Raw genomic sequence first — 14,825 nt, 5'->3', positions numbered from 1 at the left:
TTCCAGCTTGTGCTTCCTCCAGCTCAGCATTTCTCATGATGTACTCTGCATATAAGTTAAATAAGCAGGGTGACAATATACAACCTTGTTGTACTCCTTTTCCAATTTGGAACTAGTCTGTTGTTCCAAGTCCAGTTCTAACTGTTGCTTCCTGACCTACATACAGGTTTCTCAAGAGGCAGGTCAGGTGATCTGGTATTCCCATCTCTTGAAGAATTTTCCACAGTTTATTGTGATCCACACAGTCAAAGGCTTTGACGTAGTCAGTAAAGCAGAAACAGATGTTTTTCTGGAACTCTCTTGCTTTTTCGATGATCCAGTGGATGTTGGCAATTTGATCTCTGGTTCCTCTGCCTTTTCTAAAACCAGCTTGAATATCTGGAACTTCACAGTTCACATATTGCTGAAGCCTGGCTTGGAGAATTTTGAGCATTAGTTTACTAGCGTGTGAGATGAGTGCAGTTGTGTGGTAGTTTGAGCATTCTTTGGCTTTGCCTTTCTTAGGGATTGGAATGAAAACTGACCTTTTCCAGTCCTGTGGCCACTACTGAGTTTTCCAAATTTGCTGACGTATTGAGTGTGGCACTTTCACAGCATCATCTTTTAGGATTTGAAATAACTCAACTGGAATTCCATCACCTCCACTAGCTTTGTTCATAGTAATACTTCCTAAGGCCCGCATATTATATCCCATATACTTTATTCATTTAAACTCCCCTAGAATCTCATTCAACTTATTTTTTATTGTGATAAAGTATTATATATATATATCACATAAAATTTACCATTTTTAAGTGTGCAGTTCAGTGACATTGAGTAATTTCATGCTGTTCTGTTGCTATCGCCGCTATCCATGTCTGGAATGTTTTTACTGTCTCTAATTGAATTTCCTTTTTAAAAAAAAATATTTATTTATTTATTTATGGCTGTCCTGGATCTTCATCACTTTGCTGGGCTTTCTCTAGTTGCAGTGAGCAGGGGCTACTTTTTGTTGTGGTGCACGAGCTTCTCGTTGCAGTGGCTTCTCTTGTTGCAGAGCACGGGCTTTAAGGCACGCAGGCCTCAGTAGTTGCAGCACACGAGCTCATTAGTTGTGGATCTCGGGCCCTGGAGTGCTGACTCAGTAGTTGTGGCGCATAGGCTGAGTTATCTTGCGGTATGTGGACTCTTGCATCGGTGTCCCCTGCATTGGCAAGTAAATTCTTAACCACTGGACCACCAGAGAAGTCCCCAAACTGAACTTCTTTCTCTGTTAAACAGTAACTTCACATTCTCTTCTTATCCCAGTCTGTGGAAATACATTTTCTTTCTATCTCTATGTACTTGACTATTCTAGGTTCCTCATAGAAATGGAATTATACAATATTTGTCCTTTTGTGTTTGACTTACCCTACTTAGCATCATATCTCTTCAATATTCATTTATCTATGTGGTAGATTTAATCAGAATTTTATTCCTTTTAAAGGGTGAATAATAATACATTGTTTTTATATACCACATTTCATTTATTAACCATTCATCTGTTGATGAACATTTAGGTTGTCTTCACCTTTTGGTTATTGTTAATAATGCTGCTATGAACATGGGTATATAAATATCTGTTTGAGTCCTTACTTTCAGTTCTTTTGGGTATACCCATAAGTGGAATTGCTGGATCAGATGATGAGTCTGTGTTTTAATATTTTGAGAAACCACCATATACATTCCACAGTGTATGTGGAAAACATACACTGTTTTCTATAGTGACTGCATTATTTATATTCCTACCAACAATGACTGTTTTGTTAATAATAGCCATCCTGATGGATGTTTACTCAGCTTGTATTTCTTAAGTATGTTATAGCCAATAATGTGGATATTTGGTTCTCTAGTCCATAGGAGCTCAGATTCAGCAAATTAGGAGTGTTTGCTAGCTTAACGTAAGACCTAGAAATGAGGCATTTCGATTGATAAAAGCAAGTTGCAAGTGAACTTTTGAAAAATTCATCTAGGAAACTCTTTATTCCTTGACCAGTAAACGTTTACTCTGAGTTATATTATGGGCTTCCCAGGTGGCTACACCAGAATGCAGTGGCGGGGCTTGGCTCCCCTCTGGGAACTTTGGGTGAGAGGGGGCAGGAGGGAATACCAGGTTGGAAGGCTGGTCTGCCTGTGAACTGGGGATCGTCAGGTTTTTTTAGCTGACTTTCCGGAAACTGAGCTAGAAGTTCCACCCAGTTCTGTCCAACCCCACGTGCAGCCCAAGCTGTTCAGCCACAACATCGAAGTAAGAGATGTTTGTTTTCACTTATAAATCTAAGAAAATGAAATAAATGAATCAATATAATAAAATAAAAACAGACTCACAGATACAGAGAATGGACTAGCGGCTAGCCAGTGGGGAGAGAGGCAAGATAGAGTAGCAGATTAATAGAGATAAATTACCAGGTATAAAATAAATAAGATACAAAGATTTAATGTACAACACAGGGTAGCTCAGATGGTAAAGAATCTGCCTGCAGTGCAGGAGACCTTGTTTCGATCCCTGGGTCAGGAAGATCCTTTGGAGAAGGGAATGGCAATCCACTCCAGTATTCTTGCCTGGAGAATCCCATGGATAGAGGAGCCTGACAGGCTACAGTTCATGGGGTTGCAAAGAGTTGGACACCACTGAACGACTAACCCACCCACAGGTAGCACCAGTGGTAAAGAATCTGCCTGCCAGTGCAGGAGACATAAGAGACACAGGGTTGATCCCTGAATCAGGAAGATCCCCTGTAGGAGTAGGAAATGGCAGCCCACTCCAGTATTCTTGCCTGGGAGAATTCCATGGGCAGAGGAGCCTGGTGGGCTATAGTTCATGGGGCCGCAAAGAGCTGGACACACCTGAGTGACTGAGCATACACAGAGCACTGAATTATATAATTAGTCTAGATTTCTGTTGTCCTATACTGTAGCCACTAGCCACTTGTGGGTACTCGACTTCAGTTCAGTTGCTCAGTCGTGTCCGACTCTTTGTGACCCCATGAATCGCAGCATGCCAAGCCTCCCTGTCCATCACCAACTCCTGGAGTTTACCCAGACTCATGTCCATCGAGTTGGTGATGCCATCCAGCCATCACATCCTCTGTCGTCCCCTTCTCCTGCCCCCAATCCCTCCCAGCATCAGGGTCTTTTCCAATGAGTCAACTCTCCGCACGAGGTGGCCAAAGTATTGGAGTTTCAGCTTCAGCATCAGTCCTTCCAGTGAACACTCAGGACTGGTCTCCTTTAGGATGGACTGGTTGGATCTCCTTGCAGTCCAAGGGACTCTCAAGAGTCTTCTCCAACACCACAGTTCAAAAGCATCAATTCTTTGGTGCTCAGCTTTTTCACAGTCCAACTCTCACATCCATACATGACCACTGGAAAAACCATAGCCTTGACTAGACAGACCTTTGTTGGCAAAGTAATGTCTCTGCTTGTTAATATGCTCTCTAGGTTGGTCATAACTTTCCTTCCAAGGAGTAAGTGGGTATTTAATTAAACCTAAATAAAATTATAAATTCAGTTCCTCAGTCACACTAATCACATTTTAAATGCCCAAGAGCCGTATGGCTACTGTATTGGGTAGTAAGCTATAGAACATTTTTTATAATTTATTTATTTTATTTTAGTGTATTTTTTTACTTTACAATACTGTATTGGTTTTGCCATACATTGACATGAATCCACCACAGGTGTACATGAGTTCCCATCCCTGAACCCCTCTCCCACCACCCTCCCCATATCATCTCTCTGGGCCATCCCAGTGCACCAGCCCCAAGCATCCTGTTTCCTGTGTCAAACCTAGACTAGTGATTCGTTTCTTACATGATAGTATACATGTTTCAATGCCATTCTCCCAAGTCATCCCACCCTCTCCCTCTCCCACAGAGTCCAAACGTCTGTTCTTTACATCTGTGTCTCTTTTGCTGTCTCGCATACAGGATTATCATTACCATCTTTCTAAATTCCATATATATGTGTTAGTATACCGTATTGGTGTTTTTCTTTCTGGCTTACTTCACTCTGTATAATCGGCTCCAGTTTCATCCACCTCATTAGAATGGATTCAAATGTATTCTTTTTAATGGCTGTGTAATACTCCATTGTGTATATGTACCACAGCTTTCTTATCCATTCGTCTGCTGATGGACATCTAGGTTGGTTCCCTGTCCTGGCTATTATAAACAGTGCTGTGATGAACATTTATCATTGCAGAAAGTTATTTTGGACAAAACTGGTCTAAAATTTTAAAAGATTTTATTAAAAGGCAGTATATCAGTATTTCTATTAATTACAGAATAAAAGGTCACATAGAAATTTAAAATCTGAAACTTCATTTACAGTGTCGGAAAATACAAAAATTTTATGTACTGACTCGGGTTATTTATCTTGAGAGTGGTAACTGACCAGTTGCTCAACACTTATTTAGTGCTCTTAGGGGGCGTAATACTATGCTAAGAGTGTTTTGTTTGTTTTGTTTTTGTGGAGGAGGTTGAAAATCTTTCTCTAGATAGGTAGGTAGATCTACGAGTATTTATCTTCTACATAAATAAGATATCTCCTACATATATGGAAATATATGTTTTGCTACACAAGTATATACATACTCTTGCACACATGTATATCTTATACAAAAAAAACTTTTTCTCTAATATAATCTGGAAATAGTCTGTATTTAACTTTCCCTAATTATTGTCACAGTGTCTTTTATAGTTCACCCTCCCCAACCTTCCCCAAACACACATACACACCAGTTAAGGCTTTGACATTGCAGTTAAGTTGCTGTGTCTTTTTTATTTCCTTTATACAGAAAAATCCTTAATTTTAAACAATGTATTTTCTCTTTCATGACACTGAAAGATACCAGGACAGTGTCTTGTAGAATGTAGTCATCTGAATCAGTTTTGTTCTTTGCTTTTCTGATATCATTTAACATGTTCCTCTGTCCCTTGTATTTTCTTTGAACAAGAAGTTGGTTCTAGAGACTTGATTCGGATTCAGGTTAAAAATTTTTGTTTGATAAGAATCTTTTTTAGCTAACTCTCTGAATTTGAGGTTTGACTCTTCCATGATGCTTATGTGAAGAGTTGACATGGTGATTCATGGTTTATAAAATGCTTTTACATACAGTTTTCCACAGTAATATTGACATCTTGTGAAATAGGTTGATATTATCCTCACTGTCAGACTTTATTTTTTATTAACCTTTTACCTAGAAAGTTCTACAGTTCCATTGGTTATCAAAACCAATGTCTTTTGATGTTTTTTAGAGGAGATACTAATGTTTTCATCATGTTAAGAAACAAATAAAAGTTATCCTTTCTAAGTGTTATTTATGGATGTCTCTGGTGGCTCAGTGGTAAAGAATCCACCTGCCAATGCAAGAGATGTGGGTTTGATCCCTGGGTCGGGAAGATCCACTAGAGAAGGAAATGGCAACTCACTCCTGTATTCCTGCATGGGAGATCCCTGGCAAGAGGAGCCTGGAAAGCTACAGTCCATGGGGTTGCAAAAGAGTCGGACACAGCTTAGCGAATTTACAGTTATTGACTTTGGTTCTATACAAGATAAATACCCCATCTTTGCTGTTAAATAATAATTTCCCTCCTTTAAAAAATATAACTCAAAATTATACCAGAAGATAAATAAAAAACTAGTAGTGGTGTACTTAAACATTATATAACTACCATTCAGAGTTTCTGAGCAGTATAACCAATGTTAATATACTAAATTCATGTCATTCTAGTTGATAACAGAGTAACTTAATCTTCCAAATTATTCTATGTTTCTATAAGTACATTTATCATTTCTTTTAGTGTTTTGTCATACTTTTAACTGATTGTTTCTAAAATAACAGAATATTTTAACTTACCATTTTTAACTATTTGAATGTGAGGGTATCTAAAAATATTTCATAATCCTTTGATTTTGTATTAAAGTATTATTCTTTTTTTGTCGTAACTTTGGTTACTAGGGCAGTTAAACCACTTGAGTGGTTTATATTCCAAACCTGGATATTGGTGATACAAATTTATAAAATATCAGTAATGACTTATTTCTGCAGAATTCAAAATAATGATACTAACTTCTATCTTGAGGAGCTGCGTATGTGCCAGTGTGCACTTTACATGCATTACATGAATCCTTGTAACAGTTCACAGTAATAAGAGGCAAGTTATCAGAGGTTAAGTAACTTGCCTATACAGGTGATAGTAGGATGATGAAGCAGGGATTTGAACTCAGCACTGACTATGAAGTATAAAAAGCCTGTGACTTTTACACTGTGCCCTGCAGGTTCTGATACAACTGTAATGAAGTAAATACTCACTGTTTAAGTACATTATAAGATTGGATTTATTTTACTAATTTGAGTAAAAGTTTTGCCTTTGAGTTATATTGTTTTAGCAATGCATAGTTTAATTAGAAAATACAAATTACTTTTGAATTTTTCTTTTCCTTTCCTCACCTCTAGATATTCAAGAATTTTATGAAGTGACCTTACTGGATAATCCAAAATGTATAGATCATTCAAAGCAGTCTGAACCAATACAGCCTGTAAATACTTGGGAAATTTCCAGCCTTCCAAGCACTACTGTAACTTCAGAAACACTGCCAAGCAGCCTTAGCCCTAGTGTAGAGGTAAGATAAAAAAATTGTCCTTAAGCTGTTTTCAGTGATCAATTAATTAGGGCTCCTAAGTTTTTTCATTTTATTAAAATGGATATTTTGTGGGAGTATCGTTTATTATGGTATGAAAAAGATGGGATTAAAAATATTTTTGAAGAAAAACCTCAGAATTTCTGGTACTCTTGTCTTAAAATGTAAATGGTTCAAAGTATGAAATACTTGACTATTAAAGTATTACTTTAGTCTTATTAGTGTTACTTTAGCCTTATTAGTCTTAGTATTACTTAAAGTCTTTAGACTGTTAAAGAATACTCTGCATGGTAAACATCAGCGAGGCTTCTTTCTGGGATAATTAGATAGAAACTACTTTGAAAAGGTAGTTTTGCTCTGGTATTTTTTTTTCAAACAGCAGTTGTTACATTTATCCCTAGGATTCTCTCTTTATTGACTTGAAGGATTGCATTGTTAAATCTCACTAGAGACTCATCAATAAAGCTTAAGGACAGCATTGATTTCTCTATTGTTTTTGAAGTTAAAAATTGTATTTCTTTGAGTTTTCATAACTATTTTAGTAATGTTCTTTTTTGTTGTGATCTTTTATTGCTGGTGGAGTTATATATGGCATAACAGAGATGTGAAGCATTTTGTAATGAGGATTCTGTCTGAGGCATATTAGTCATTTGAAGGTGGTTGTCTGACTGACTTTGATTCTAGTATCTTCTAATTACTGCTGGAGAAGTGCCTGGAAAATTGAATCAGGGAAAAGTATTGGTAGGCAGCAACCACACAGCCCTTTGTTAATGAAATAGAGAAATTCTCAGTTTCCTCTTACATGACAGAACATAGAACTATAGAATTTTAGAGCCAGAAGAATCAGAGAACATCTCATCCCCAACCCCACTCCCTTCATCTAAAAGATGAAGAAATTGCGATCCAGACAAAAATAAATAACTTGACCCAGTTTATGTGGCTAATCTGGGCAAGTCTACCTTCTGATTTTAGGCATCATAATACCCATTTCACAGTTCTCCTTATGAACTGTAGTATGTCCTTGTATTTTTCTCTTTGGCTAGAAATTCTAGTGTTATATTACCAGTGTGTCCTTATTTTCCTATTTTATTGTTTTTGTCATTTCCTCTTAGATAATTTCAGTTTCTGTTCCCTTTATTAAATATATCATTTGTACTTACCTTAGTCCATTTCAGACAGATGTTTAAAATGTTAATCAGTAATATAGTTTCTGTTTCACATTTATTGTATAAAGAATTTTAAGAACCATGTGAAATTTTAAGAGAATTGGCTTCTTATTTAATAACTTTATTTTTCTACTGTCTCATGTATGGTGCTCAGCTATAATTATAAAGCATAGAGTTCTTGAAGTTGATTTGTCTAATTTTATAGGAGACTAAAAGTAAATGTGCATTAAGGTTAAATAAATGGACAGTTCTGCATGCTGGAAGTTAATTTCCATATAGATTTTAGTCTGAAAGATGAACTATGCATTGAATTCCATTAAGAATAGTATTGGAAACATTTTAACTTTTATAAAATTGCGAGGCACTGGTACCTAGAATGCTTTTTGCATTGCTGGGTTCTGCATCTCCTGAAAGGTATATTGTGGACATAGTTAAGGTATCTAAAATTAATAGGAAAATAATACCCTTCAGACTGCAAATATCAGACCTTATTAATTAGGAATGTAGAGGAGAAGGAAATATGGTTACAAAATGTTGTATAGGGCTTGGCGCATGGAAAATGCTGTAGTGGTGTTTGAAATCTGTACCCATTCATGGGTGGACTTAGTAAGGGGAAGTTGAGATATGTCCATCAAGTCCTAGATTTGATCGACAAAGAGAAGAATCTGTGAGCTAAGGTCAGTTGAAGGCGAGTACTGTTTTGCAGAGAGGACAGAATACCTGAAGATGTTAATCTGAAAATGCAAATAGTTTTGAAATACACTGGTGGATGACAGTTATAAGACTTAAAAAATAATAAGCTTGGCATATTTGGAGATTTGATTTCTTTTCTTTTGAGGGAAAGAAGGAAAGGATGTTCCCGTGTTAGCCATCCATTTATGCTTCGTTTGGACAGAAAACATGCTTAAGTGACCTTTAACTTGATCGCTTATTTCAGTTCCTACTTTAGACTCTTAGGGGCACAGTGTTTGGGACTGAGAAGAGAGTTGGATCATTTAATTCACCTCACATGTTTTACCCAGTGGAAGAGAATCTGCTGACTTGAATTTAAACAAATGCAAACAAAAGTTTTTATTGGACTATAACTTGAAAAAATGAAAATCATGAAAATATTTTGTCTTACACAAAAACTTAGAGTATTTTTACACAGTGCCCTAATTTTTTCAGACAAAATGGCGTGCATCATGATCTTGTCTCTTTCACTTTGTGTTCACTTTTGCTGGACTGTCTTGAAGAGTTACTTTTGCAAAAAGTATTTGAGATTGATCAATTTCTACCTGGGCTTTACTTTCTTATTCTCTTAAAGTAAAAATTTTTGTCTTGGAAAGCATCTATCCACTTTTCTTTCTTGCCTTTTTATTTTTTTAACCATTGATAACTGATCTAACTCTTGCAAGATTCCCATTGTCACTTAATATGTAGCCATGTGATTGTTTTTCTTCTATGTCTTCTGATGTAATAAAATAAGAATTAATGCTATTTTTAAAGTATTAATTAGTATCATATTAATTTAATTAGTATTCCATTTAGTTATACCATTTTTGACTTTGGTATATCTTTCTTTTACTTTGAACATATGCCTAGTGAGATGTTTGGAAATGTTTGTGTAATATTAATGGTTATGGGTGATGGGGATATTTTTTCTTCTTAGTACTTTTCTGTTACTTTTTAAAAATAATGAGCATGTGTCATTTTTATAAAAACAAATCCACTGTAAAATAAGAGCAATTACTTTTAGAGATTGTAAGGAGAAGAGTATTTGAAAGGAAGCAAAATGCAAGAGTAGGAGAAACTGCCTGATTGAAAGAGAAATTCCAACAGAGGGGGCATCCACGTTCTTTTTGTCTGCTCAAACAGGATGCCATAGACTGAGTGGCTTATCAATAACACAGATCTGTTTTTTACAATTCTGGAGAATGGGAAGTCCAAGATCAGATCACTAATAGATTCACTGTGTAGTGAGAGCTCACTTTCTGGTTCATCAGTGACCATTTTCTTGTTGTGTCCTCATCACCAAAGAAGGTGTGAAGAAGCTCTCTGAGATTTCTTTTGTACGAGCACTAAAGCTATTCACAGAAGTCCTACTCTGGAGACATAATCACTTCCCAAAGGCCCCATTTGTTAATACTGTCACATTTGGGGTTAGAATTTCAACCTGTGAATTTGGAAAAGGATACTTTTAGTCTATGGTAATCCTGTTCCTGATGATACAGTACATTTCAAGTGGATCAAAGATTCAAAGGTTAAAAAAAAAACCCATAAAAATAAACTTTTAAATCACTTTTGGATAGAGTGAAAGCTTTTCTAAACATGACAACAAAGAAAATCTTGAAAAATTCAAAGAAAAGGTCACTGACTCTGTAGAATTTCTTTGTAGACTTCACAGAGTTTGATTGTTTGAACTTTGATTGTAGAATTTCTATATCTTGAAAGATACAGTGAAGAAATAAGAAATGATACACTGGGAAGAAATTCCATCATATATAAAAAAAGGAATGAATTTCTAACCTTTTTAACTCAGGAAACCTCTTATAGGTCAGTAAGAAGGAAAAGGCCAAATTCAATAGGAAAGTGACCAAAGGATAGGAATGGGCAGTTTGGAGGAAAAGAAATTTAAACAGGCCAATAAACCTTTGAAGAGATAGTCAATATAACTTAAAAAAAATGAACAGAATATTTTTCACTAACTTGCCTGTCAAGGATTCAATATGAGGAAACAGGAACTCTTATACTGTTGGTAGGAGAATACTGTGGTATAACAATTTTTAAAGCTAGCTTGACAGTAAGTATTCATACCCTTTGATCCAATATATGTCATGGATGGACTCTCACAAACTATTAATATATATTAAAAATATATGTATGTTCATTACAATATTACTTGTAATATTAGTAAAAAACAAAACAATCTAAATGATTATCAGTGAGAAACTGGATAAACATGTTATTGTACAGCCACTTAATGCAATATAAAGTAGCAGGCATAAAAATAAAGTTTCTGTATCTCCTATATGTTATTAAATGATTGAAAGCAGATTGTAGATCAAAAAGTATAGTGTGACCCTGTGATAAAAGAGACTTAATTTAGGTAGATTAAAAAGAAATTCTTTATGATTATACAGTAGAGGTGACGAGTAGATTCAAGGGATTAAATCTGGTAGAGTCCCTGAAGAATTAAGGACAGAGGTTTGTAACACTGTACAAGAAACAGTAACCATAAGCAAAGTGGTTGTCTGAGGAGGCTTTACAAATAGCTGAGGAAAGAAGGGAAGTGAAAAGCAAGGCAGAAACGGAAAGATAGATTCAGCTGTATGCAGGGCTCTAGAGACTAGCAAGGAGAGATGAGGCCTTCCTCTTTGAACAGTGCAAAATAGAGGGAAACAATAGAAGAGGAAAGACTAGAGCTCTCTTCAAGAAAATTGGAGATATCAAGGAAACATTTCATGCAAAGATGGGCACAGTAAAGGACAGAAATGATAAGGACCCAGCAGAAGGAGAAGAGAGTAGAACAGGTGGCAAGAATACACAGAACTATACAAAAAAGGTCTTAATGACCAGGATAACCATGATGATGTGGTTATTCACCTAGAGCCAGATATCCTGGAGTGTGAAGTCAAGTGGGCCTTAGGAAACATCACTATAAGCAAAGCTAGTGGAGCTGATGGAATTCCTGCTGAGCTATTTCAAATCCTAAAAGATGATGCTGTGAAAGTGCTACACTCAGTATGCCAGGAAATTTGGAAAAGTCAGCAATGGCCACAAGACTAGAAAAGGTCAGTTTTCATTCCAATCCCAAAAAAGGACAATGCCAAAGAATGTTCAGACTGCCGCACAATTGCACTCATTTCACATGCTAGCAAGATAATGCTCAAAATCCTTCAAGCTAGACTTCAACAGTATGTAAACCAAGAACTTCCAGATATACAGCTGAGTTTAGAAAAGGCAGAGGAACCGAAGATCAAATTGCCAGCGTACATTGGCTCATAGAAAAAGCAAAAGAATTTCTGCTTCATTGACTACGTTAAAGCCTTTGTGTGGGTCACAACAAACTGGATAATTCTTCGAGAGATGGGAATACCAGACCACCTTACCTGCCTCCTGCAAAACCTGTGTGCAGGTCAAGAAGCAACAGTTAGGACTGGACATGGAACAACAGACGGATCCAAAACTGGGGAAAGAGTACATCAAGGAATGTTGTCATCCTGCTTATTTAACTTATATGCAGAGTACATCATGCAAAATGCAGGGCCGGATGAATCACAAGCTGGAATCAAGATTGCCAGGTGAAATAACAGTCTCATGTATGCAGATGATAAACTACTCTAATGGCAGAAGGTGAAGAGGAACTAGAGCTGCTTGAGGAGGGTGAAATAGGAGAGTGAAAAAGCTGGCTTAAAACTCAGCATTCAGAAAACTAAGATCTTGGCTTCTGATCCCATCACTTCATGGCAAATAGAAAGGAAAAAAGTTAGAAGCAGTGACAGCTTTTATTTTCTTGAGCTCCAAAATCCCTGCAGACAGTGACTACAGCCATGAAATTAACTGATGCTTGCTTCTTGGAAGAAAAGCTATGACAAACCTAGACTGCATATTAAAAAGCAGAGACATCACTTTGCCGACAGAGGTTCATATAGTCAAAACTAGGGTTTTTGTCATGTACGGATGTGAGAGTTGGACCATAAAGTCTGACCGCTGAAGAATTGATGTTTTCGAACTGTGGTGGTGGTGAAGACTCTTGAGAGTCCCTTGGACTGCAAAGAGATCAGATCAGTCAGTTCTTAAGAAAATCAACCTTGAATATTCTTCGGAAGGACTGATGCTAAAGCTCTAATAGTTTGGCCACCTGATGTGAAGAGCTGACTTCTTGGAAAAGATCCTGATACTGGAAAAGATTAAAGGCTGGAGGAGAAGAGGACAGCAGAGGATGAGGTGGTTAGATAGCATCACCGACTCAATGGACATGAATTTGAGCAAACTGTGGAAAATTCTGAAAGAGATGGGAATACCAGACCACCTGACCTGCCTCTTGAGAAACCTATATGCAGGTCAGGAAGCAACAGTTAGAACTGGACATGGAACAACAGACTGGTTCCAAATAGGAAAAGGAGTACGTCCAGGGTATATATTGTCACCCTGCTTATTTAACATATATGCAGAGTACATCATGAGAAATGCTGGGCTGAAAGAAGCACAAGCTGAATTAAGGTTGCTGGGAGAAATATCAATAACCTCAGATATGCAGATGATACCACCCTTATGGCAGAAAGTGAAGAAGAACTTAAGAGCCTCTTGATGAAAGTGAAAGAGGAGAGTGAAAAAGTTGGCTTAAAGCTCAACATTCAGAAAACGAAGATCATGGCATCTGGTCCCATCACTTCATGGGAAATAGATGGGGAAACAGTGGAAACAGTGCCTGATTTTATTTTTTGGGGCTCCAAAATCATTGTGGATAGTGATTGCAGCCATGAAATTAAAAGATGCTTACTCCTTGGAAGGAAAGTTATGAGCAACCTAGACAGCATATTAAGAAGCAGAAACATTACTTTGCCAACAAAGGTCCATCTAGTCAAGGCTATGGTTTTTCCACTAGTCATGTATGGATGTTAGAGTTGGACTATAAAGAAAGCTGAGCGCCAAAGAATTGATGCTTTTGAACTGTGGTGTTGGAGAAGACTCTTGAGAGTCCCTTGGCCTGTAAGGAGATCCAAACAGTCCATCCTAAAGGAGATCAGTCCGGGGTGTTCATTAGAGGGACTGATGTTGAACCTGAAACTCCAACACTTTGGCCACCTGATGCAGAGAGGTGACTCATTGGAGAAGATCCTGATGCTGGGAAAGATTGACGGTAGGAGGAGAAGGGGACAGTAGAGGATGAGATGGTTGGATGGCATCACCGACACAATGGACATGGGCTTGGGTGGGCTCCAGGAGTTGGTGATGGACAGGGAGGCCTGGCGTGCTGCTGTTCATGGTGTCACAAAGAGTCAGACATGACTGAGCGACAGATGTGAACTGAACTGGGAGATAGTGGAGGACAGGGAAGCCTGATGTGCTGTAGTCTGTGGGGTCACAAAGAGTCAAACATGACTTAGCAACTGAACAGCAGTAGAGCAAAAATAATAGACAGGGAATCCACTTTCAGTAATGTAGTCTTGTTTTCAGTTGCCTCTGCTATCTTTTGGTCCCCCTTTTTAGCCCTTGTGAGTTCATTTTTATGGGAGCGAAATTACCTGACTCAGTGGCATAGGGAGGATATCTCTTTTCCCTTTCTGTTTGACCTTGTATTTAATGCTGTAAAATAATCCACCTGCTTTAATTTGACTTAGGAGATAGTAAAAGCATATATTCAGTCTACCAGGTTTAATCTAAAGTCCTCTAAACAGTAACTTTATATGTTTATTGAAGTACCGTGTAATATTCATACTTAAAGGTACAGAAATTATAAATGTATAGCTTGATGAATGAAGGAGGCAATGGCACCCCGCTCCAGTACTCTTGCCTGGAAAAATCCCATGGATGGAGCAGTCTGGTGGGCTGCCGTCTCTGGGGTTGCACAGAGACGGACATGACTGAAGCCACTTAGCAGTAGCAGCCGCAGCTTGATGAATTACTGCATTGTGAATACATCAGGTCAGGGGGAATAAATGGAGTGACTGCTAATGGGTTCTGGAATTAGACAGTGATAATGGTTGCAAAACTCCGTGAATATACTAAAAACCACTGAATTGTGCACTTTAAAATTTGGTGAATTTTATAGTATGTCCTTTATATTTCAATTTTAAAAAAGAAATATACCAGTACCCCCAAATCTCCCTCTTCCCTTTCATATTCACTACCTACTCCCCTTTCCTCCAAGGGCTATCTTAATTTCCAACACCATAGATCAGTTTTGCCTCTTTGAAAAGTATATATTAAGAGAGTCATATAGTATGTACTCTAACTTCTTGTATCTAGTTTTTTTTCAGGTTTGAATTTCATTCATAATTTGAAGTTTTT

General features: G+C 37.3%; 1 protein-coding gene across 1 annotated transcript in view; it reads left to right on the top strand.

The window, feature by feature from the left end:
• Positions 1–14,825, top strand: part of DLG1 (discs large MAGUK scaffold protein 1) — a 264,721-nt gene that overhangs the window by 14,157 nt on the left and 235,739 nt on the right. The window contains exon 3 of the mRNA XM_052646229.1: positions 6,479–6,645. Coding sequence (XP_052502189.1) covers positions 6,479–6,645 — 167 coding nt within the window. The remainder of the gene's footprint in view (positions 1–6,478; positions 6,646–14,825) is intronic.

Source organism: Budorcas taxicolor, chromosome 1 (genome assembly GCF_023091745.1).
Source record: "Budorcas taxicolor isolate Tak-1 chromosome 1, Takin1.1, whole genome shotgun sequence".
In the NCBI taxonomy this organism is placed as follows: Eukaryota; Metazoa; Chordata; class Mammalia; order Artiodactyla; family Bovidae; genus Budorcas; species Budorcas taxicolor.
The sequence above is the reverse complement of the archived record's forward strand: the minus strand, read 5'-3'. Positions and strand labels throughout refer to the sequence as shown.